The sequence below is a fragment of the Hoplias malabaricus genome, chromosome Y (assembly GCF_029633855.1).
Source record: "Hoplias malabaricus isolate fHopMal1 chromosome Y, fHopMal1.hap1, whole genome shotgun sequence".
Classification (NCBI taxonomy): Eukaryota; Metazoa; Chordata; class Actinopteri; order Characiformes; family Erythrinidae; genus Hoplias; species Hoplias malabaricus.
The window spans coordinates 12,976,726-13,003,481 of record NC_089820.1 but is presented as its reverse complement, the minus strand read 5'-3'; the positions used below and the strand labels follow the sequence as shown (position 1 = coordinate 13,003,481).

At 38.5% G+C, this 26,756-nt stretch overlaps 1 protein-coding gene across 1 annotated transcript; it reads left to right on the top strand.

Moving 5' to 3' along the window:
- Positions 1-4,812: 4,812 nt before the first annotated feature.
- LOC136678306 (leucine-rich repeat-containing protein 74B-like) lies at positions 4,813-26,521 on the top strand. Its single transcript, XM_066656315.1, has 10 exons — positions 4,813-4,983; positions 5,531-5,714; positions 9,820-9,962; positions 10,116-10,248; positions 11,643-11,849; positions 17,736-17,845; positions 20,363-20,478; positions 22,227-22,305; positions 22,467-22,562; positions 26,048-26,521. Exons 1-10 carry the CDS (start codon positions 4,813-4,815, stop codon positions 26,165-26,167), a joined length of 1,359 nt encoding a protein of 452 aa, XP_066512412.1. The 3' UTR covers positions 26,168-26,521.
- The last annotated feature ends 235 nt before the right edge of the window (positions 26,522-26,756 follow it).

Below are 26,756 nucleotides of genomic sequence, written 5' to 3'. Positions count from 1 at the left end.
GTGGGTTTCCTCTGAGTGTTCCGTTACTTCCCACAATCCAATAACACATATTTATAGGTGAATTGGCAGCGTTTAATTATCCACGTGTGTGTGAGTGAATAGGTGAGTGTGTCATGTCTTGTGATGGACAGCACAATGTCCAGGGTATGTTTCTGCCTTGCTGCCTTGGCTCCAGACCCACCAGACAGCGAGCATATATCAGTCCACTGGCATAAAAAGGCTGGCACACAACTGACTGTAAACCACTGCTGGTCCATCATCGCACCACTCAGATTACTGTCCTGTACAGGATAGAACTCATTTTTAATCTCAAACAGATTTTAATTTCAGAGAGACTTTTATTCTGGAAAACAAACTAATACAATTATTACCAACAACTATGAGAGATATAATAATGGGTATATTCCTGATATAAAATGATTATGCTAAAAATGTTGACACTGTGCTGGATTAAAATTACTGACTAATCTTATTTATAAAGAATAAAAAATAACCTATTGAAGGAAAAAATGTAAATTTGACTGTGAATGGAAAAGTGCTAAAATGTGGCATTTTGTCTAAAAATCTGTTAAATCACCAGCGGTCCGCCAAGAAAACACTAGTGGACCTCCAACTTTGCCCTCAGTGGAACAACAGTGGTCCGCCATCTCCTTGCTATCAGGGTAGGATCATGCCAGCCATTATAAGGCACAATGTATTCCATATAACACATTATAGATGCATTTGTAAAGCATAATAATACACTGTTAAAAATGTGTTGTTTAGTAAACATGATAAATCCATATTAAGTCTGAAGAGCCTCCACATGATGAAAAAGTTCAGTGTTTAAGTCCAGTCAGGACCTTGGTTTCTTTTTTTAGAAGAGGCATTTTCGCTTACAGACTGACTCCTGGTTTTGACACGCACATTCACGAGTAGTAACTGTTAGTTCAGCCATATTTCACAGAGAGAACTTAAGGGGGCGCTATTACACCATCTGTTGTTAATTCAGCCATCGTTCATGTTCGAGTTCGTGAACTAAATTTTTAAACCGTCCGATACGTTTCCAACAACATAAACTCGTTTGCAAATCAGAAAAATTAGTTCCCTGCTGGAACCAAAGAACAGTAGGCCCTTCAGCGTGAACTGTGGCTGAATAATAGGAAATAAGACTCAGGAATACGCCCCATTTGTGCTCCTCGTGTTCCTGGGGCTGTTTGGCCGTTACAAGCTCAGCAGGACGGCTCTGCAACATTTACACAGGTGTTATATCTCACAAAGAGAGGACTGCTGAATTTGTCTTATTTGGCTTGAGTGTGTGTCTTTGGGGTGTGGAGACATTTTGTGGTGTTAGTGTGTTTATAAATCTTCATATAGCTGTGTATAGCCACATTACTTCCCATGCTTTATCCAGTTACATTAAAATTATTGTAATTCTTAAAATCAACAAAACGTTCTTGGTCTTTGTTCTTTGGTGGTAGATCATCTAGTATTTTTTAAATAAAATGAACAAGAAAAACACTAATGCCGGTGTTATATAATATGAACAAAAACTCATTTCTGCATTTGTTAGTCCTGCCCTCCATATTTTCTGCACAACACAATTACATAAAGATCACACGTAAACAAAGGCATTGATTTGAAGCACCAAAGCTTCTCTAGACCTTCCAATGACAAGAGTATGTATTTGGGGCTTTCCTGTTGCTGAAACACCTCTGTGACAAAGGCTGTATGGCTAATGGCGGTCCGGCTAAACTAGGCTTGCTTGTCTGCTCCAATGTTTGAAAATAAACAAATCCAAACACAGTTAAACAGATCATCTCTGACCAAACATTAGGAGCTGAAGAACCTACAAATTTGAGTCATTTCTATAAGTTAATGTTTTCATTTTTAACGCATTAAGATATATAATTAAGTGTTGTATTTTTTAGATGTTAAGCATCTCTCAGAAATGGCTTGCAACTCACTCAGACACACTCACTCACATATGTACTCACTCACTCATGGTTAGGAATTGCACCACATGGGCAGATTAGAAAAGTGGGCTTGAGACAGAAGGGTCACTGGATTGAGCCCCTGGACTTGCATGGGGACAGGAATGAAGGAACAGTGCTTTCTATTCCCTCAAGATTCACAGCTGAACTTGCTCATGCGCAAGACACTTAAATCCCAACCGCTTGCCAGGTGCCATGTGCTGTGTTCCCACATTATGCGGAATTTTTGTGGGGACCACCAGTTAGCGCAGCAGGTAGTGTCGCAGTCACTTCGCTTCCCGCTCCAGGTGACTGTCTGTGAGGAGTTGGTGTGTTCTCTGCGCAAGACACTTAAATCCCAACCACTTGCCAGGTGCCATGTGCTGTGTTCTGGTGCTCCGGTTTCCTCCCACAGTCCAATAACACATGTTGGTAAGTGGCGACTCAAAGTGTCCGTAGGTTTGAGTGAATGTGTGTGTGTCTGCGCTGCCCTGTGAAAGACTGGCGCCCCCTCCAGGGTTTGTTCCTGCCTTGCGCCCAGTGGCTCCACGTTGGTAGGTGGATTGGCGACTCAAAATTGTCCGTATGTGTGTGTGTGAGTGAATGTGTGAGTGTGTGTCTGTGTTGCCCTGTGAAGGACTGGTGCCCCCTCAAGGGTATATTCCCGCCTTGCGCCCAATGATTCCAGGTAGGCTCTGGACCCACCGTGGCCCTGAATCGGATTAGCAGTTGCAGATAATGAATGAATGAATGTTTTAACATTGGATTAAATCTAGAGTGGGCGGCACGGTGGTGCAGCACGTAGTGTCGCAGTCACACAACACCAGGGGTTGTGGGTTCGATTCCTGCTCCGGGTGACTGTCTGTAAGGAGTTTATGTGTTCTCCCCGTGTCCGCGTGGGTTTCCTCCTGGTGCTCTGGTTTCCTCCCACAGTCCAAAAACACACGTTGGTAGGTGGACTGGCGACTCAAAAGTGTCCATAGGTGTGTGTGAGTGTGTGTCTGTGTTGCCCTGTGAAGGACTCGTGCCCCCTCCAGGGTGTATTCCCGCCTTGCGCCCAATGACTCCAGGTAGGCTCTGGACCCACCGCAACCCTGAACTGGATAAGCAGTTACAGATAATGAATTAAATCTAGAGCTAAATATCCACAAAATGAATAGGTGTCTATGTAATGTCCTCAGAATTCACAGATTCAAGATTGTGTGTGATCGTAACCCTGAACTGGATAAGAAGTTACAGATAGTGAATGTGAATATTGTGTGTGTGTGTGTGTGTGTGTGTGTGTCTTTATATATTTGTGAAAAAAGAGGTCCTGACAAGCTTAGGAGTATCTCACATTTTGTGATGTTGTGAGGATTTCAGTGGTTCTCACAATCAATCATGATTTAAAAAATAAGAATTTTAATGTAAAAGATAACATAATCCTTTATTAGTCCCACAGTGGAGTAATTCTCAGTGTTACAAAAGCAAAGGAACAGTAAAGTAATAAAAAAGAGGTAACGCAACTTAATAATTACTATCAACATAAATAATGGAGTATAAAATAAAATATATTAAAAAATAGAAATATCAAAAGTTTCGAAGAATATTTACAACTAATGAACATGACTATTGTACATGGAAATATTGCACATTAGTAGATAGATTGAAATATTGCACATTATATTGTAGAATATCACAGTACTGTATTTAGTATTGCACATTGTATGTATCCAAATAAATGTACGTTCTGTATTTCAGTGTAAGAAAAAAGTGTCAGTTCAGATAGATGTGAGTGGTTTACTGGGAGCAGTGCTGGTTGTAAAGTCTAACAGCAGCAGGAAGGAAGGACCTGTGATAGTGTTCCTTCACACACTTGGGGTGAAGCAGCCGGTCACTGAAGGAACTGCCTAGCAGTGTCAGAGTCTCATGTATAGGGTGAGAGTCATTCTCCAGCATGGATGTTAACTTTGTTAACATCCTCCTTTCTCCCACCACATGCACTGGGTCTAAGGGTCTTCCTAGGACAGTGCAGGCCTTCCGAATGAGTCCAGTCTCCTCTTGTCTGTGGCAGAGATACTGCTGCCTCAGCAGACCACTCCATAAAAGATGGCTGGTGCCACTGCTGCATCAAAAAAGGTCCTCAGAAGTAGTCCCTGCACTCCAAATGACCTCAGACCCCTGAGCAGGTAGAGTCTGCTCTAAAACTAAAAGAGTGTAATGATTTACTTTTGGTGGCTGAGGTTACGTTAAGGATTATGTGAAGGTGTAGGGTTATTAGCTACAGTATTTACTATTTCAATGTAAATATGAAGCTCAATGTTGTTCACATTGATCACATACAGGAACTGCTCCACCAGGAGGTGCTGTTGTGCTTTGCAAAGAAAGTGAGTGTGAACCTTATCATTTTCAATTTCAATGGTCATTCTCAGTCTCATGAACTGTGTAAAGAGTGTTATTCTCAAGGCCTTTGACAAGTAAGCAACAAAGAGAAAGGCGGGCCAGCGTCATGGCAACCTGTCAACAAAGTAAGTCAGTGTGCGATTGGCTGACCCTTGCTGTTCAGAGCCTCTTGCTGATTGGAGGAGGTGGGATGAAGTTGCTGGCTGAAGGCAGAGAGTTGGTCAGAGTGTGTGTCAGTCTGAGATAGACCACCCACTGCAAGGTAGCAGAACACACTGCTGCACTGATTTCCCCTTTCATTTCTCCTGTTTAAGTTGGAACTATAACACTGGGATACCTGTCAGATGAGGCCTTGAGCTTGGTGAAGATGCAAATAAAGGAAACTCTTAAGGAGAGTATCTTTACTGGTGTGTGGCATTGAGTTTGATATATTAATATTCATAACAGACATTCCACCACACACACACACACACAGAGTATGGTAGTGGGTAAGAAGGTCATCAAAGAGACGCTGCTGCCCTCGCTGCAGGAGGATGATGATGATTATAATGATGATGAAGTTCATGGGCAAGAGCTGTTAGGTGGGATTGGGAGCAGGCCACCCAGCAGACCACGGAATATCTACAGCAGAGGCAGTGTGGACAACCAGGTGAGTGGACAGAGGAAAGAGGTTAGGACCAGATCCTTTTCAAAATGGTTTTCTGAATGATATGAATTGGTAGATTAACTATTTAAACATGTATTACTTGGTAGTGAATTGGGTCGTATGAAAACAACATGACTAAAATATTTGCAATTAATGTATAATAGAGTACAATTATGTTCTAACAAAGTATTTAATATGTACTTCATAGGGTACCACAACAATGACAAGTTTTTCTGAGTGCAGATGTTGAAACAGGTCTGTTAGAAGTTGATGGACAAGAGTACATTTATGGAATCAAATACTGATGTTAAATGATTTGTTCTGAGTCACTACCACCACACCAACTTATTTCAAACGTTCTTAATGGTGCTTAAATATTCCAGAATATGCAGTTTTACTCCCCCACAATCCTGGAGTCTGGGTACTTTATACCCCTCTAGCTGAATCCTTACACACACACACACACAGTGTGACCACACACTATAAGCAAGTGTTGCAAAGAAGGCATTGGGTGCCAAACTTTTGAACTGGACTGCATTTTTCATTCCAGACAGTGATCAGAGCAAGGAGCCAAACTCTGAGCCTAGGAGAGAGGGCAGAAGATGATGAGGATGGTGGTGATGAAGACGAGGTGGCGGAGCGTGGTCAGGCATGTGGAGCAGCTGATGGGCAGCACAGAGATGGAGTGTGTTTCAGTCCCGATGAAGACTATGACACAGATCTAGAGCTTGAAGGTGATTTAGCAAGAGTTGTTATTAAAAGTGAAAACGTGTGTGAGAGAGAGAGAGGGAAAGTGAGAGAGAGAGCTAGCGTGGGTGATTCATGTTATGATAGAGAGGGGCCGAGAGTGTGTGGTTGCTGCTCTACAGGGAATAAAACGGGCTAACAGTCATGAGTCATACTTTTGATTTCAGACAGATCTCGCTCTCTCTCTCCATTTCTCACCTGCTTGTTCTGAAGATACTGGAACACCTACGCAGTCTCCTACATCAACATAAATCACTGTTCTAAACCCTTGCTCTATCCATTTCTCTCTCTCTCAGCTGTTTATTCAGCTTATTAGAGATGACCATCTGCTGTATTAATGCAGTGTGCCTCTGCATAGTTTAATGAATGGCTTGGGAATTTATCATAATTGGCCATCTTAATGGCGAACAACGGTGGGTTGTCATATTTGATTTGCCAATGACACTATCACACTTCTTCCTTAATATTCCTTTTCACACTCTGAATCTCTTTGTTGACCCCAAATCTCAACAAGGTCCACACTTCAGATTTATCACTTTCATATGTAGCTTATATTTTAGTTGTACAATTCTTTTACTCTCGCAAAAAAGCACTTAAATATCCCCGAAGGGGTCATTCAGGGGTCTGACGTCAAAATCTTTAATTAGTGAACAGAATGACACCATATTTAACTGCAAATATGTTATTTTTAAGTTACATTGATACTTATGTTCCATTTTCTGAGATTGTGAGCAAGCACTGTTATAAAATTGGTACTTTACAAGTGCAGTAACATTCACGAAAATGTACAGAAAAGGTTAATATACCATATATAACAACCGTGTTTTTTAAGTCCAGCTGTGATTCCTAGCCATGCATCATTTTCTCTTTTAGATTGAAATGAAATATAAGAAAAAAAATCTGCATTTAATGAAGAATGTGGTAGAGTTATGTTCCCTAATTTAATTCAATGAAGATGTATCCTCAAGGGTACCACCACAGATTTTCTGGGAATGAATCTTGAAGAAATATATCCACTTTTCTTGTGGAAAACTGAACGCAGATTAACCTTTAACACAGTTTTATCCTAAGGCTACTTATGTACCTGAGAGACATTCACACTGTTTGCTGAAAAATGTACAGTACCTATTTTTCTTGACAGAGAACTGAAAATTTGACAGTAATTATTTTCTGTAATAGTACAGTTAGTTACAGTCAGTCTTAACATGAATGATAAACCTGTAGTTTAATAATTTGGGGAAATATCTTTTACAGTTCCTCAAGTTCCAGATAAGTACACTCTCACTGCCATTGTGGTGGTCCCCTCAAGGGAATGGCTGTGTTTTCCTAATTAAAAACTAAGTGTACTGAAGTGTACCATCTTTTAATTTAATTGTAGATTTTAAAGTTGAATTGTTTTATACACCCCTTTTCAGCTCCCAGCTTTTAATTAGGTTTTTCTATATAAAGCAGTTCTGTCATACACATATTCCACTATTAAACAAATAAAGAGAATGTAGTGAAACTTTAAAGTACATCACTGGAGTTCAGGATCACTTTAGGACCTTTGAAGATATTTACACTGTATTTATAATGAACAATAATCTACCTGTGCAGGAATGTTTTTCTGAGAGTGTACATAAGGTATAGTTGAGAATTCAAACAGTACTATTGTGAAATCCAGTCTCTCTCACACCTCTCTCTCCCTCGCTCGCTCGCTCACTCTAACACAACCGGCTCTCTCTCATAGACAAGTACACACCTCTGTCACACTCTCTCGCTTTTACTCACTCATCAAGTGATGTTTACAAAAGTTGCGAACGACTCTGGGGCTCCAGCTGATTTTGAGCTTTGGGGATGTGTGTAATCGAATAAAATAAGGTTGACTACATGTTAAAACCCATACATTGCTTATAATACACACTGGACCATATTATTACAACCATAAAGTGTAACTGTGGTGGTACACTAGCTGTTATAACCACAGCAACCGACAGAAAAGCACTAATTAGTAGAATTGATCAATTTGATCAAGAATTATTCAATGCTAAAAACTGAGCTATTCCGGCTAAAGTAAACAGACGCTAGCACTCCCCCTCTTTCATCAGTAACTCTCAAAACCTGATTATAACACTGTCCTCAATGAAGCTTGGGCTCCACCGACACAAATTGTAACTTCAGTCATTTAATCCACATAGCAACAAGCACATATTACCAAAATCGATGTCCTAACATGAATCCAGCTAAAGTGAGCGAATCCAGCTAAAGTTAGCAGCTGCAAAACCTGGCTCACTCTTCGGTAACTAACATAATACTTTTGTCAACAAAACTATCACTAAGTTGCAACGCAACACATGAAAAAAGGGCTACAAATACTTACTGCTCCAACTTGTGTCTATTTCAGCTCTCTCTACTGTGTAAATTCAGTTCAGTATTTAACTCTTGTATGTTTAGATTCTTGTATGTTTAGACTCTAGATTTTTCTTGGAGCTAGGCAACTATCCACCTTGCTTAGTGCACTAAACCAGCAGAGGACCCAGCATAGCCACAACAGAGGCTGCATTCTGCCTATTATAGCTCTGTGGAACATTAAAATCATTTAGAAGCTGTAATTTTAAGGTGGCGCAGCAGGTAGTGCTGGGACCTGGAGGTTGTGGGTTCAAGTCTGCTCTGGGAGTTTGGTGTGTTCGCCACGTGTCCGTGTGGGTTTGCTCCGGTTTCCTCCCACTGTCCAAAAACACACATTGGTAGGTGGATTGGTGACTCAAAAGTGTCTGTAGGGGTGTGTGTGTCGCCCTGTGAAGGATTAGTGCCCCCTCCAGGGTGTGTTCCTGCCTTTTGCTCAATTATTCCAGGTAAGGACCCACCGCTGCCCTGAACAGGATAAGCGGTGACAGATAATGAATGAATTAATTAATTTTAAGGTAGAAATACTACATAGTCATCCTTTAACTAAACCACAGGTTCACATTACACAGGTTCTGTTAATCTAGAATCTAGTAAAGTGTCAAATTATGTAAATTATGAAAAATACAATCAATAATAACATTATGGTCACCTCCTTGTTTCTACATTCACTGTCCATTCCTTCAGCTCCTCTGTCCACAGGACAACTACTACGTTGTAATTCTACAGAAAACACCGGAGTCCATCAATTGCTCTTTATACATTGTTTCCCACATTTCACCCTGTTCTTCAATAGTCAGAACGTCCACAGAACAGTTATGATTTGGGTGGTGGATCATTCTCAGCATTGCACTGACACAGACCTTGCAGTGATGTGTTAGTGTGTGCTGTGCTGGTACGAATGGATCAGACACAGCAGTGTTGCTTAGCATCACTGATTGAGAATAGTCCATGAACTAAAAATACCAAGCCGACAGTGACCTCTGTGCGCCATCTTTTGACTACCAATAATATATTAGAGGACAGCTAACACAAACTGTGCAGCAACAGATGAGCTACTGTCTCTGACTTTACATTTACAAAGTGAACCAATGAGATAGTAGAGTCCAACAGAGTGAACAGTGAGTGGACACAGAGTTTAGAAACTATAGCAGCACTTCTGTGTCTGATCTACTCATACTAGAGCAATACACATTAATACATTACCACCACCATTAATTCTAACCACCATGAGAATGATACACCACCCAAAATGTCCCTGTAGGGGACCTGACCTTTGAAGAACAGGGTGAAAGGAGGAAAATAATGTATACAGAGCAATAAATGCACTTATAGTTTGGAATTATAAAACTACAAAGTGCTCTTACATGGTCAATTAAGCTCAGAGAATGGACTATTCACTACAACGGTGAACAATACAGATTATCATTCTTAATTTCATCATTCTGTTCATAAATCAAGCATGTATGATGACAGTGATGTCAGGGTCCATGATGCATAATTCACTGAACTTCACTGAACGCAATGTATACATAATAATTATTGCACCCATTCATTGTTAGTTTGCCTCACAGTGTTTGGTCATCAGTGATCATACTTTATTGTTACACAACAGTGGCATAGCCTCACCACTGACTATTGGCTTCATAGGCCAGGAGGTCTCTTTGACTTTGAGAAGAATGAGAGATGTTGTGTTTTGTGTTCCAGATGAGAAAGAGGAGTATGACCGCACCGGCCAGTCTAGATACCTACAGATGTGTAAGATGCTGAACGTGGTCCCTGCTTCATATTTCCTCAGAAACTTGCACAAGAGTGATGTAAACCTGGTGCACCATGGCCTCGGTCCTCAGGTGAGCTCCAGGTCTTTGGAAAATGTTGATCACTAGGGAAACTAAGGAAAAGCAGAGTATGTTTGGCTTATTTTGTCTCTCCATTGATCACAAAGCTAAACACACAACAACAACAACAAAAATGTCTCACATTTTGACAACTCTGCTCGGTAGGGTACCATGGCCCTGGCGGTTCCCTTGGTAACCAACACCTCCATCCTGAAGCTGAATCTGAGAGATAATTGGATGGAAGGAGTAGGCGGAGTGGCAGTGGCTGACATGCTGAAGGAGAACTGTTACATCACAGGTGCTTTTCTCAAATGTTCAAATACTTTCCACATACTTACTACCGTAAATCCCAAGGCAAAACCCAACCATAGACCGCCCTTTTCAACTTCACCACTTAATATGTTTTGGGTTGCCCCCTCCATCTTTGGCTTTTCTATTTGAACCAAAACTTTTTAAAAAATGGCTCATGCAGCATCTCTTCTGAAATCAAGGGTATTCATAGGTGGTTTGTCCACCCTTAAAGCAGTAACAGCCTCTGCTGTTCTAAGAAATGTTTCTGCTAGATGCTCAAGTACTTCTACGAGGATTTGATGGCATTAAGCCATGAGAACAGTAATGAAAGTGGATGATTAGTTCTGGATAACAAACGCCACTCCAACTCATGACAAAGTTATTGGATATTGCGCCATCAATACAGAGAACACATTTCTACTCCTCCACAAGTGCTGGGGGCTTTATAAAACCCTAGCCAGCGCTTGGCATGGACAGCTGCTACAGACTGCTTTTTCATTTAATGATATACAAGCTGTGTGTGCAGTTGAAGTTCAATGGCCACAACTATTGCACCATAAACTTGTTCATTTCATTGGAAATATATGGTATTGAGAAGTGTAACATCAACATCCTTGCCTCTGATGAGCCTTGTTTATGACAGAAATGCAGAAATATTCTAAAGCCTGAGGATCATATGTTGAAGAGAACTTGGTGTAATTAGAGCCTTCATATGTTAAAGGGACCTTGCAGCTTTTTTCGCATATTACGACATGCTCAGTATGTCAGCACATCTAATGAAAGGGAAAGATTTGCTTTATTAAGAAGGGGAAAAAACTCCTGCTCTTGTTTAAACAAGGCTTGGAGTTTGATCATGCAGCTTCACACAGCGCTGAAGCAGAACTACAGAGGTTAGTAAACGGAAAGACTGAAGAAAGCACATAACCTGGCAACTAGAAATCTGATCATATAAGCATTGTTTTACTTATGTAACTATATATACACAGTACACTGTTCTGAAGTAATTCCATCTGCTTTCAAATACGTTCATGTTACTTATCCTGTGAATCAGCATGCTTTATATGGCCAAATATTTCTTCATGGAATTATGCCTTATCATCTCAGAGAATACAGTACCATTTCTGGACAGTCCAACGCTTGATAGCTTTCATAATCCTCTGGTCAATGCATGACTTTGGACATAGTGTCCTTTGTGTCATTTGTGGTTGCTCCAGAGCATCTCATTTCATTTCATGCTTTTCTGAGGGGATTAGACAAGCCCCCAAGGAGAACAGTTTAGGTGGAGTGTCCACAAACGTTTGTAAATGTAGTGTACACTTCAGGGGTATGTTGTAACTCTGAACCCAGTCTTCAGCCGATTTTAATAATGAATAAACTTCTTTGATGTTGATGTTCTTCCAGACATCGACCTCTCAGAAAATCATATATGTGAGCGAGGTGTGAAGGCTTTGTCCAGCATGCTGCTGGAGAACACCACTCTGCTGTCCCTCAAGCTCTCTGGGAACGGTCTGGACGAGCGGGCGGTCAGGCACTTAGCCGAAGCTCTGAACAAAAACCAGAACCTGCAGCACCTGGACCTCAGTCACAACAACCTCAGAGAAACAGCAGGTACAACACTGTTCCACAGAAACCAGACCATGCTAAACAGATATGAGATTTAATGCTTAAACAGTTGTAAAAACATATTCCTATTTCACATAGAACCTTTTCCTGGTATTATATAGAATCAAGAGTGAAAGACAGAAACATTGTATCGTTTTCATAAAGATTCTCTAACAATTTTAGGGTTCTTCTGGAATCCAAATTTTATAGTGAGATTTCTCATTTGCAGAAAGTTGATGTGAAACGTTGAGTTCTAGGGAAACTGGGTCAGAATTGTTCAAAGTTTGTGTGGTTTTGCTGAAGAGTGTGTGTTGTGACACAATGGAAAGCACAGGCTCCTGATCTTTTACTTACTTCTATTTGAAATACACACAGCCAGGTTGCTTTGGGCTGGTCATAAATCCTGAATGAACAGAACATTAATAGTCGTGAGACCTGGCTTTATCCAGTCACTGTAGCTAATATATGAACTGCAGAAATACTGTCAAAACTGTCCCAATTACTATTTGGCATTTATGCCACATGCTTTTTGATATAGACTCTTACAAAGTATGCATAGCAAGAATTTTGTTGGTACCATAAATCTCAGCAGTAAATCTTGATGAAGTTAAAGGAAATAGTGTTCCTAAACAGTCTGTATGCAGCACTGTAAGGGAACTGCTCCATGTATTGGAGATGTTACGCTAACATGAGACCAGAGTAAAGAATTTTCCTGAATAACTGACAGTAAAAATCCATTCTGGTGAAGCTAATTCTGTCTGCTCTTAGGAGTGTAACTAAATATAGTGATGTTTAAACAGGAACATCTGTAGACTTTAGGATCAGGTATGAAAAAAAAAAAAAAACAGAGTAAAATGGTGATTATTCAACGTTAATTACATGAAATGATGTGATTAATCATGGTACATTTTTAAGACATGGTACATTTTTATCCATTGATGCTGGAGAGTGATGAGGAATTTAAAACAAAACATTTGAAAGATAACTTTAAATTTTTTCAAATCACGTTTTAAACCTTTAAGTTCCCTGGTTGCTTTGGATAAAAAAAGGCTATATATGTGTGTACAAAACTCACAGACTTTTGTGGGTCCACTCTATTATTTCAGAAATTAAAGAGAAAATGACATAATTGAATACCCCAGCAAGTAATGAGTGAGGTGGCCTATCTTTTAGGCTATGTATGGAACTTGGCCGCCATCTTGAAAGTAGGCTTATTGGTTCAAGGGCACGTTTTTCCAATGGGAAGGTGTTCATGTAGCATATCAAAGAAGACCGGAACATTACAGGGCTACAGGAAACTGTGTTCCCATCCATTTTGAGTTAAGATGGTGCTGAGCATTTAGGGTCTGCTCAAGCCTGTAGTTTATGAGATATTGTGACCCCTGGTTCCTTTCTCCAATAATGTAAAGCTGCCTGAATTTATGCCAGAACATCCACAGTAATGTAGTACATTTTAATACCAGTTAAATGTTGTTGATAATGAAAGTAAAGGGGAATTCCCACTGGTGTTCTCTGCAACCTCAGCAACCTCTTAAAATCCGTAATGAGAAAATTGCAGTTAAAAAGGCTTTCTACGCTAAGTCATATTATTGAAAATTGCCCATCAGAATAAACCTTATTTGAAGGAGAAACCATCCCTTCCTAGCTTAGTTTTCCAGGCCAGGACTGAAAGACTGGTCTTCTGAACATCTTACAAAGCCAAGCTCCAAAGCCATCTTCTACATAACCAATGACTTCACAAATGAGACAAGACAGGATTTTGTGCGTAATGTGGGCAGCTGACCGGTGTTTAGATGTTCTCAAATAAACTGTGACCAATGAACAAAGACTTGAATTCATTGAGGAACTCTTGATAGCTGAGACTTGTCAAAGCTGTCTGTTTCATACTCTTCATCTCAGAAAATGTCCTGGTCGTTTCCTGACTGCGTGGCCCAGGGCGGAATCATCTGGAGATAGAGACGACACGAGTGGTCATGAGCACTTTAAAGAGGAACATTACTCCTGCTGAAATATTCTGCATTGTGAATAATGCATAAAACACAAGGGCTTAAGATCTCTAGAGCTATACATAATGTTGATGACCACGTCCATAAAATCTCAGTCTAATACGCCTCAGTCCAAATGACAGACCAAATGACCAAGAGGATGTAATAAGATGTAGCACCACCAAAGCCTTGACATGATTTCAATGCTTCTTAAACCACTACAGTTTATACAGAGACTTTTCTTTCTTGCAACACTCTCAGAAAAACTGTCACACTAGTGGTATTCTCAAGGGTAAATATTCTGTACCATTAATTAGGGAACATGATTGTGTCTTATTCTATTATAATTGTAGATTTAAAATCATGTGGTTTTATTTTACACAGTTCTATAATGAAAGTTTACAAATATTCACCTATCTCACATCTCCTTCTGGAGAAGAAAAATTGAAAAAATGTTAGTATACCTGTAGGGAACATAATTTCCCTTTAAAGGTACATTCACATTGTTTGTACCTAAGGTTAGCCATAAGGATAAATATGAGACAATGGTTTTAAATCAGTATGTTAAATGGTTAAGAGGCTTATTCCCATTGGAAAGGACTAAATAAGCCTCTCAAATGGCACACCTGTACAAGTAACATTTAGGAATCTGTCTAGTCTGAAATACTACTTATACATTCAGCATGGATTGGGGAGCTGTGCTGAATAGTAAGAAATATATCTTTTCAGAACAAAAATTCCAAAAATCCTTACATAATTTTTTTGTCATTTTTCATTTGATTAACCTTAAAAATGGCTGCTGAATTTAACACAGTAAAATTATATGATGAAATGGACCAACAGAAATGGCCAAGAATTCCTAAAAAAAAGGACACCGTGTCTTTGATGTGGAGCACTGGATAACTGTATTTAGACGCTGACTCGGTTGCGCAAGGAAAGAGGACATGCAGTTTCACAGGATAGAATTAATGATCATGAAAATGACTGATCCAGAGCGGGTGGAACTCTGGCGTGCCCATGAGGCTCCATCGCGTTGTGGCTTAGGGACTCGTACAATAAACTAAAGCCATACACTTTGCAGTAAGAGGCTGAACTGCCGGTGTTAGTTGTCATGTGGATGTGTTTAATAAATTATTCTGTTCACTTCAATGACTGCTTTTTCTCACTCTAAAACACACAGAGTGAGTTTGTCTGTCTAAATATTATGATAAATAATAATCCAAACAGTATTTCTCTAAATATTCTGACTTTATTCTCTGAATTATACTGACTTTGTTTCTCAGAATTATTCCGACATTATACTCAGAATTCTGACTTTATTCTTGGAATTATGTTTCTTTTTTTCAATGCTATGGCCCTAAAACTCTATCATAGGACCTCCTTGTGGTGCAGTTTGTAAATGTGAAGGACTCTGTAAGAGAGTGAGCCAGGTTCATAACGTCCTTAGAAAATTAAAAAGATTGTTCCTGATATAGTGATTTTGTTACGAAGTTTTGTTTCATCTGTAAAGCATATGAATGCTTTTGCTTGTGAATAAATTCAAGAATAATGTTCCTTCTTAGATTTCAAGATACATATTGCTTTTGTACTAAATCAACCTGTTGTTCAATAAAAAAGAAAGAAAAACATGTTTCTCCTCTTAATGGATGCACTAACTTTAGAAACACTCCAAAGTCTTGTAACACATGCTGAATTTCATCAGTCATTATGTGGAGAAAGCTTTTAAAACAGAAACACCTGCATTTTGTACTGCTCTGAACATCTGTACTGTGATAGAGCCGTCAATAAACAAAACAAAACATACAAACAAACATCTGTACATGTATCAACAAATATGTTGCATTAAATAATCTTATTTTGAATAATTAGAGCAGTTTTATTTATTTTCAGCTATGTCTAATGTGCTTCAACTCAGCAAATGCAGTAAGAAAAGACATATGGCCTATAATTTATAAAAGTGTTTGGTGTAAAATCCAGCTGTCTTCCTCTGAATAATGTCAGTCCTACTTGTGGGCACTTTTCTTATGACTAAAGCAATGATTTTGTATAGTGTTTTATATGGCACTGTGGCCCTGTGTATTTACAGAGGATTAAACACACAGATCCATACAGTGGATTTCCCAAATATAATGAATGACTGGGTGGGAGGACTGTAGATATACAGGATTTTGGCTCCAACACAATGAATGCCAGGAGTGTGAAAATGGACTCATGATCTATATAATTCAGCAAGAAAAAAAAATAACGCTGCTTTGGAGCATTCATGTAGAATGACTCTGAATCTGCACAAGCTATGATTCATATATTCATAACTCGTCCAACTGGCACCTCTCCCTCTACGCTGCATATGGCAATATCTCTCTATCTTTATAAAGCTGCCGTGCTACCACACTGAAACATATGTTTATTTTCCTACTGCCATCACCAGTGATCAAGTCTAATAATCACTGACAGCATGATGTAATGTAAAAACTCTATTCCAAAGTCAGTGACGGAAAGCAGTGATTTGTATTTAAACAGATATAGTGCAACAATTTTTATCAAATAGGATTTTCTACATATAGATACACACTCGTTCTGAAAATTATGCTTATACTATATTACAAAAAGAAAGAAAAAAAAGTGGTGGGGGGGGCAGTTGGAACCGTGGCCATTTTGTACGGAAGCTCTTTTAATCAAGATAATGAATTTTTTAATCAAGATAAGGAATTATTAGTTTCATTATAACAACATAATTAACTTATTTTTATCATTAATATCAACCAAAACCCCCAGCAACAGCAAGCCCTGTTCATGTGATTTATGTATGACAAATTATGAGGACTTTTTTGTAACAATAATATTTGGAGGCTACAGTCAGAGAACATAGTGAGTGGATTGAGTCACTTTTTGTGGCTCTGTGCTGTTTCATCTCTTTATTCTGTGGAGGCATGCCTATTGAACATGTTTGGATGATGATGCTGGTGTGTATTTGATCAATTATGGGATACTTGTATTTCTCTAGCCACAGCAGGGACAGAGAGGCATCTCAGTTAAAAGGTGAAACAAGATTTACAACAGTTAATGTAACACTAACATTAAAAATATACAATTAGTCATTTCTTATATAGGTAACACAGTTGAGTCATGATTATGAAATATATTATTGTGAGCATCCAATAGAAGCATCATAAAAAGCTAAATATACCTTAGGCAGGGGCGGCACGGTGGTGCAGCAGGTAGTGTCGCAGTCACACAGCTCCTGTCTGGTGACTGTCTGTGAGCAGTTGGTGTGTTTTCCCTGTGTCCGCTTAGGTTTCCTCCGGGTGCTCCGGTTTCCTCCCACAGTCCAAAAAAACACACGTTGGTAGGTGGATTGGCGACTCAAAAAGTGTCCGTAGGTGAGTGTGTGAGTGAATGTGTGTGTGTGTGTGTGTGTGTGTGTAGCTCTGTGAAGGACTGGCGCCCCCTCCAGGGTGAATTCCTGCCTTGTGCCCAATGATTCCAGGTAGGCTCTGGACCCACCACGACCCTGAACTGGATAAGTGGTTTAAAGTCCAAAAAGCAGCATATAACAATGAAGGCACAGTACAACTGAACCTCTGAAAAATTGCATAATGAAAGAATGGCAAAAAAAACTTACCAAACTGGATCTTTTAGTTCATGGTGTCTACATTGTTAAATGCCGATGAAGGGAAATGGATGGATCCAATGTTTATAAAAAGGTTGCAGGCATTTCACATTGTGCCAACATTTTTTATAATTGAGGTTTGTATATTAATTACATTTTTATTTTCCTTTTCTTTATAAATCTCAGATGATCATATTCCACAGCCAATACTATACATTAATAGTGTGGAGGGTCTGCTGTAGAGTTTAGTCTTTTACTCTCTCAATTTCTCTCTCTCATTTTTCCTTTCTCCCTTAGGAGAAATTCTGGGTACATCTCTATCTGAGAACACAGGACTTAAGTCACTGAACGTGTCCTGGAACTGCATTCGAGGAAAGGGAGCTGTTTCTTTTGCCAGAGGCCTTGGGGTAAAAGTGATAACTCTTTTATCATGCTCCACAGGGAGCCTGCTGCATTGATCAGCCCAATAACCATGATTAAACAGCTAATGACAGCTGAAAACACCAGGCTATATTTTGGTACCAGCAGAAAGTTTCAAAATAGAAAAATTTGAAATAATCTACCATTGCCAGCTCTTTTTCACTAGTGCTCTGGAGGGACTGCAGTGCTCCTCAGTCCATATCGTACTGGAGCTTTACAGGACTTACATTCAAATTACTTGTCTCTGATTTTCCACTGTTTCTACAGTAGCGTTTATGGTGATTCATTCACAGCATTGTAGAGAAAGTCTGACATTGTTTTATTACGTAATTCAAGTTGAAGAGGTATGTGCAGGGTTTAATCAGACAAAACAGTCCCCAAAAGAAACAACATATTGTTCATTATTTTCAAAATGACATATAACAATTCAGAAATATATATTTGTTATGGAGATTATGCTCCTAGTTCCACCAAACGTAAGAGTAAGTTTATTTTTTCAATTACCATTTTACATCAAACCACTCCGTGTAGCTGGTTTTCCACTCAACAATTGAATGCGTTATAAACACAGGTAACAATTGTGAAATGCCCCTTTAAGTATGTAAATAAATGCTCTTAAAATTAAATTAATTTTACAGCAAGCATTTTTACCATGATATTTAATTTTACCAGCTTGATTTTGAAGTGTAGCAATCTCAGATGCAAACAGACACATGCAGAAGAGGCCAAAAAGTTTATTAACAAATTGGGAAATCTAAGAGAATAGTCAAGAACACACAAGGGGTAAACACACCACAGAGAACACAAACAGAAACACACAGACAAAACACAGTCGCAAATCCTAGAAGAAATCCAAAAAGTCGAAACCAGAAAGAGAACCGAAGTCCAAAAAGGGAGAGGCAAAAACGTAGTCAAGGAATCAATAGATCAAAAAAACAGAAAACAAAGTTAGACAAAAGGTTTATATGCTCTGAAAAGAGGGGCATTACTTCACAAAGGACTCTTATAGAGAAAGAGTTAATAAAGGGTTTGATACAGGTGCAACTAATCAATAATCAGGAGAGTTGGATCTGTGATAGGTTGACCTGGTGGCAGGAGGAGTCATGTGACAGTCAGAGGAGTTCTGGGTAGTGGAGTTTTTGAGATCAGGATTCAGAGTCGGTTCACCAGAAGGCATGACAAGAAGCAGTTTGGGCTGAAACACTCTTTATAGCTTCAGAGTTAATAGACAGTGCTAATTCAGTATGGCAGCGTTCTTGCTTACTTTACATGTTTTATATGTTTTTTACTTTATATGTACTGGGAAGTGAATGGTATGATTTGGAACTAAAAATGTTAACATCCTACATCAAACCTTCAAAGAAGAAAAATCCTTAATAGTGGCCTTGGCCAACATTTGGGAATTGTGTCTGGGGGGGAAGCCAACTCAATGAATGTTATCTTTGAATATACATTTTACAAATTGTCCTACATTTATACTTATGCAGCACGATGACGCAGCAGGTAGTGTCGCAGTCACATAGCTCCAGGGACCTGAAAGTTGTGGGTTCAAGTCCTGCTCCGGGTGACTGTCTGTGAGGAGTTTGGTGTGTTCTCCCCGTGTCTGTGTGGGTTTCAACCGGGTGCTCTGGTTTTCTCCTACAGTCCAAAAACACACATTTGTAGGTGAATTGGCAACTCAAAAGTGTCCATAGATGTGAGTGTGTGTAGCCCTGTGAAGGAGTAGTGCCCCCTCCAGGGTGTGTTCCTGCCTTGCACCTAATGATTCCTGGTAGGCTTCGGACCCACTGTGACCCTGAATTGAATAAGCAGTTACAGATGAATGTAAGTACAAACAGTGTGCGACTTTAATAAATTGCAAGACAGCATCAAGTCTTCAGTTTTGAGCTAAACCTTTACCATCCTACATTGAAAATAGAATAACTGGTGGACATGACGTTTTGGAACGTTCACACACTTTTTAATGTCATGAATAGGATTTGGTTATTTTTGCTTATAATTACTTCAATTGCTGTTCTTTAGTTACACAACTGACTTTCATTTCAGACTGAAACCAGGACATTCAGTGTGAACAGATAAACACAGCACTTTATAATGACAGAAATAATGACAGAAGATTAATAGGAGCAAAACCGAGCCTTTTCTCTATTTAATCATCTTCCAGAATGAAAACAAGCAAAGAAATTCACTGATTGTACCATTTTGTAAACTTTGCTAATCATGGCCAATATAGAATCTGCTGTTTGTTCTGAAATATTACAGCAGCAGCTTAATTTGATTTGGCATTAAAGAGCTCAGGCAAATTTGTGACTGTTAGCACTGCATGTCAACAGTGGGATGACAGAACTACAGTGTAGTAACTTGAATTTTGCTGGACAGGTGTGCAAATATTCCATGCAATTGGAATTTGCCCCAACCGAGACTAACCCTAGTTTAAAACCACAGTAGTTGTGCTCTCTTATCTGTGTGATATGATCAGCAGTGTCTTATGTTATTGTTTAAAGGCAAACATATTCTTGCGAGCTGTGGATTTATCTTACAATGGATTTGGCAAAGAGGGAGCAGTGGCCCTGGGGGAGGGGCTTAAAGAGAACAACACCCTGGAGGAGCTGAATATCAGGTACCTTTTTTTATTATTATTATTTCACGTGTGATTAGTGTGATATATTAGGTATTAGATATTCTTGCTAATAATTCCACAAAACTGAAATGCTGAATAAATTCCCTTTTTCCCTGCCTAAAAAGGTTTGCCCAGACCAAACAATAAAATTTAGCTTGTTTCCATATTACTCCACCTTTTCAAGAGGCTCAAAATGGGGCTCTGCGGAAGTCACTTGCGGCTTAACATGAGAGCAGCTGCCTCCTGACCCATAGGTTCAGGGTTCGATAGTCAAGTGTTTGAATCCTGTCGCTGTTTTGTTTGGTGTTTCATGTGTGACTCCTTATTCATCCCAAAGTGTCCAAGCACATTCCACAAGTGGAGCAACCTGTTAGTGACTGACCTTAGAACTAGACACCCTAGGTGGCTAAACTGGAATGTCAAAAATGTTCTCATTTAAGGTTATTTTACAAATTAAACATAGAATGAAATACAATTTGGCGGAATTACTTAAAAAATTGCTACTCTGAAATGATGAATATATTCATGCATGACTATATATTGACTCAAATTTTGAATAGTGTAATGGATGCAGTGAAACGCCAAAAATGCAAGTAATGCTCCCTGATAGCAGTTGGCTTTGTAACTGAATGGTCATTTTCAATGCAAATTGAAAATTTCACAAGAGTATCCAAATTAGAAAAAAAAATTAGTTAAAGAAAAAAGAGTTGCAATGAAAACCATGGTGCCAAGTAATGCCATGTCTTGCTTGGCCCCATGTAATTGCCGCTTGCGGCTATATTTTTTATTGTCTTTTCCAGAACAATAGAAATACAGAATGTTTAAAGCGGCACAGATAGCAGGGGTGCGAGTACATAGCCAGTCAGTGAGCAGCACTGAACCACAGGGTTAAAACGGGCTAAGAAAATTTAGAGTAAATATAAATACTATCAGTTTTAGATGGGCATGAGCTGGAGAGGGTTTTGTACAGTCAATATTAGCAGCAACTAGTTGCAGATTCAGCAGGCCTCTAACCAATGATCAGCTGTAATAAGTTGATGTTCCCTCAGTCGACACCAGCAGCAGTTAGTAGAAGTGTTAGCAGACTGCTAGCCACCGAACATCAGCAATGAGTATGTGCAGTCTCAGTCAACATCAGCAACAGCCAGAAGCAGTGATAGCAGGCCTCTAGCCACAAGCGACAATCACAGGCTCCCTTTGTCAACTGTCCCAGTCAATAAAAGCAGCAATAGCAGGCAGGCAGCCACCAAAAAGCATCGACAAAGACAGGCTCTGCTGGTCAGCAAACTCAGGAGTTAGCATTAGTTACAACAAGCTGCTAATCACTAAAACAGAATAAAAGAACAGGCTACCTGCTACTTATAGCAGATATTTTCATAGATCTTTATAAATAACAAATACAAAAATATGAACAAAAACATATTTTTCGTTGTGCTTTCCAGCTATACAATGGGGCTGATGGATCACTGGTCTTTATCTTAGACAGTATTATCCATTTTACAACTATAAGATACTCACACACACACACACGCACACACACACACACACACACACACACACACACACACACACACACACATACATACAAACATACATACATACATTACATATATATATATATATATACTTATAAGCCAAATTGACCTAATGTTTGCTGGAGCAGGTAATATGGTCTTGTAATATTTATTTGGCTTACATCTTTCTGGAAAGCTCTACATGTCATTTCTCTGCTTTATCTCTTTCCTCAGTATCAACCGCATCCCCCCTGAAGGAGCAATCCATTTAGCCGTGGGCCTCAAAGTGAACAAAACCATCCGGATTCTCAAAGTAAGACATGAAGGAAATTGCTTTCTGTAGGAGCAGCAGGAAAGTGTCTGGGACACAGTACTAGGGAAAAAAATTCTCTTTTCAATTAAATTTCCATGTAGACATACCCTTTTTATCAGTGATAATCTGATCACAGTCTCTTGATTGTGTTGTGGATGTAGATGTCTCGCAATCCCCTGCAGTCAGCTGGATGTTTTGCTGTCCTTAAGGCCATAGAATCCAACCCAGCCTCAGCAATGGAGCACCTGGACTTCTCTGTATGTGCCTTCCCCTTACCACTCAAACATTCAAAACATATAACTTAGATGGTAAAATTCCCAAAGTAGGAATAATTCACATTCAGTGTCTGTTGGTTGAAAGTCATTCTGGATCATACTGGCCCATTCATCATTAAATGTTACCACAATGGAAAAAGGCTAATGTGTTCAAATCAAATCAAATCAAATCAAATTTATTTGTATAGTGCTTTTTACAACAAAAGAAACGATGTTGTAACAAAGCAGCTTCACAGAATTCCAGTAAGACAAAGATTTCAATGAGACATGAGTAATGAGTTGGCATGAGTTCAAACTATGTGGAATAATGAGAAAGATACAAGGATATTTTATTCACTAACAGTGATATTAAATTTTACACATTAATGGCAGAAGTCACCTTCAGCCATATGAGTTTTAAGCATATGAGTCATAATGAATTTACTGTACTATAAGTAAACTTACTGTGCATTCAAACTAGCAGGTGGCAGAGCAACAAGTCACCAGTAATTTCCTATGGGAGTACATGATTTGTAGCTGTGATCTAGAGACAGTGGTGACAGAGTGGCAAATCCAGTTGAGATTTTCTCCTCTTTATGCAAATGAATTATGACATGGTGAAGCAACATTATATACTATTGGCTTAAAAAATGCATTCTGAACGATCATAAGCATGGCTATACAAAATCCCCAGATTCTGCTCTTTTGTTCATACTAAAATTTATGTTCTATTCTCAACAGTTTGGTGGTAAACATGAAAGAGACATTTATAACCATTGTTTTTTGTTTTCAAATTTACAATAATGCATCTTTGCACATACAATAGTGTACAGAAGTTGAGACACATAATAATTGTAATAATCATATTATTATCCTTATTATTACTATTATTATTATTATTATTATTATTATTATTATTATTATTGTCTCAGTCCAATATACTGGGCTTTCCCTCTCTCTGCTGACTGCAGAGAAATGGAATATGGATATCTTTAGACAGATCTCCAAATATTGAATAGCATGAAAAAGAAAATAATAAAGAAAATATTGTTTTTTTTCCTGCTCCATAAGTGGATAATATAGACTATTTTTGCTATTTCAGATTACTTCAGGTGGAACTGATGCAAAATTGGGGAGAGCACGAAAGTAATGCATGAAAGTAAACACAGAAAGTGCTACAAAAATAAATAACTTAGAAATAAGTTACAAATGAGTTTTTGTAGTAATTTATAAACACTGAATAAAAACTTACAAACATTAAACTAAACTTCAGCCATGTACAAACAACAGTCATGTTTTTCCTGTGGATAGACCTACATTGTTTATGAGAACAGTGGCGTTTCCCACACAGATAAATAATGCCTTGCATTTAAAATACTTTTTTCCCTCCAACTATATACATTTGAGCTGTGAATAGAAGTGGCTGGATGGTTGATGTTTAATAGAGTGTAAAACCAATAATTAGATATAGCTAGCAATATAAATTAAGTCCATTTTTAAATTATATATTAATTAATCTTGAATTTCATTATAAAATACACATATTTAATCATTTAGCCCTTTATGCCTGACGTGAAATAATAATACAATAAAACTGATTTGTTTGAAAATCACAGATTATGTGGCCCTTTAACTAAAAATCTAAAAGTTGTTCATTTATGAATTTTGGATCATATAAGTTTTGAATATTTAGGCATTTACCAATATTTGTTTTTTACATTTAATTGGTCTTTCACTTTGTTCCCTGCATCAAAACAGTTCTTCAGACTTTTAACAATTTTTTCTTAATTTTGATTGATTTAAACAATCAATAGCAAATGATTGTCTCTCTTCTTCAGAACTTATCAGGAAAACATAACACTGAGCCGATGAGAAACACTGCTCCAGAGGTCCTTGACCCATGAGTAGTCTGTTCTTCTCTCTGACATTTTTACATTTCATATACTGGTGGTAATAAAAACACCAAAACCACAAAAGCTCTTTTTAGTTGATCTGCACAACCATGTTTCCATATTTAGAGGAACCACAGTTTTTCTGTTACGGTCTGAACTTTGGCATGAGGTATGAGGTCATTCAACAGACCTCCCTTACTAACCTGTACCATCATCTTCTTCCTCTGAATCTCTCACAAATCTCACAAATCTATGTCAACAACCGAGCACATTTTGCACAAAAAGACTTTTGGAAAACAAAAAATATATTTTTGTTTCATAAAAATATTTGTAAAATTATCTAAATGTGTTTTCCTGCTGTAAAGTACAGATTAAATTTTCTGAATATTTATAATAATTAATTAGCATTTGACAGGTAGAATACACTACATCTATGAGATGGAACACAAAATGCTTAGTTTTACAACAAGTAACATAATTCAAATCATGCCTGGAAGTGCTTCAGTTTAGCAAAATTTTGCCTTGAGATTTTCTTCTGTGATTTCATGTTGATTGCAACAATTTTGTAATGGTTTGGAAATTGGAAATACTTTCACTTCATTCACAGTTCAGTAGAAAACATGCCCAAAAGGATAAAAGTTTGTTTTCGGCATTTCTCTTCATTAGATGATGAAAGAGCCACCTCTAAATATCATGTGTCAGATCTGATACATTTGGTTTAATTGTTTGGCTTAGAACATTTTATTATTTTTTTAAGCTGGACTTTGTATACCCACGTGACAACGTGAATGGCTTTGAACACACCCAAAAGAGACAAATTTGTGGCAACATAATCGACTTGTTAGTGCTAATGTGAACACAAGGTTATAGTAAAGTATCATGCTTCATGCCAGGCATCAATTAAAAATATATAAAGCCACCCAAGGATTGGTCTATGAAATAGTGATACTGCGTTCTCTAGAGTGCCGGAGCTCTATTTAATAACATTAGAATGAGCTGCATTGAGAAGTAATAAAAGTAGTATCTGACCTCGCTATTGCTCTTGAGGATGAATCACCTCAAATGTTCCAACACAAATCCTTCCTCAACAAATAAAAAGTGTTTCTGAAGCAAAGTGGAAAAAATATGTATTAATACTCTTCATTACAGAAGAAATGATAGCAGAGTTGTCCACAAGCATTTGGCCCTACATTGTACTTCTTCAGGGTATCTCTGTTAATCGTTGCCAGAGTCCCAACACTGATCAGTAGTTTATCTCACTCATGTCACCTTTGGCCAGTCCGAAAGCCTCTGTTTAATAATCTTTAAGACAGCTTTGATCATTATATTTATAACTCTCTTTAGTTTACTGTAATGAAGTTCAATGGATGGCATTCGTCTTTACTGTATTTGCTTTCTAACACATCCATCACTCAAGAGAACTCATTTCCACTGCTGTATAGCCGAGTACTGGTGGCCTATAAGCCACTATAGTTGATGCTTGGCATTAAACATGGTGACATTAACCAGCCTCACACAAAACCCAACCTAATACATGCACATTGGAACTGAATTTGCATTTCTGATCCATGTTCTTTGCTGCTCTTTTCCCTGTAGGATATCAGTGTGGACCAGGAGTTTGAAGACTTGTTCAGCGCTGTCAAAGAAATGCTACCAAATCTCCAAGTGAAACATGGTGGCAAAATCTGTACTGTCAATCAAAAAACAAAGAGCTGACCACAGCAGCTGTGTCTACCACACCATTACTATGTCGTTCAGCATAGTCTGAGTAAAAGCATTACTGAAGTGAGATGCAAGTTTGATACACTATTAGCCTCAGTGTTTTATGTGTGTTTAAGTTAGAAAACTTCATGCCAACTGTTCATCCTGAATGTATTAAAAGTTGATCAGTGGAATGAAAGAGAAGGATATGGGCCTTTACTCTTGACATTAGAACTCAGTGAAAGGTTACTGAGAGCAGCACCTGCTGAGTTTAATGTGAACAGCTGTTGAACACAATGATGTTTCCATGCATGGCTGCTTGAGCGGATGACGTTTATAACCCCAGGTGTAGTTCAAGCCTGTGCACATTTTCAGATTTTCCTTTTCTCTTCTTTTCAGAAGCACTGAGTGACATTGAGAAAGGGACCAGATAAAAAAAGTGGACCATGATTATTGTCATTACTCAAGAGCTCTTTTGAATAAAACCTTTTCATTCATAGGAAAGTGAATACTTGGCACTCTTTTTACTCATGATAAACAGTCTTGAAGGTCAGTCAGAATCAAGAATCATTAAAAAACTAAAAGCCACATGAGATTATTTGAT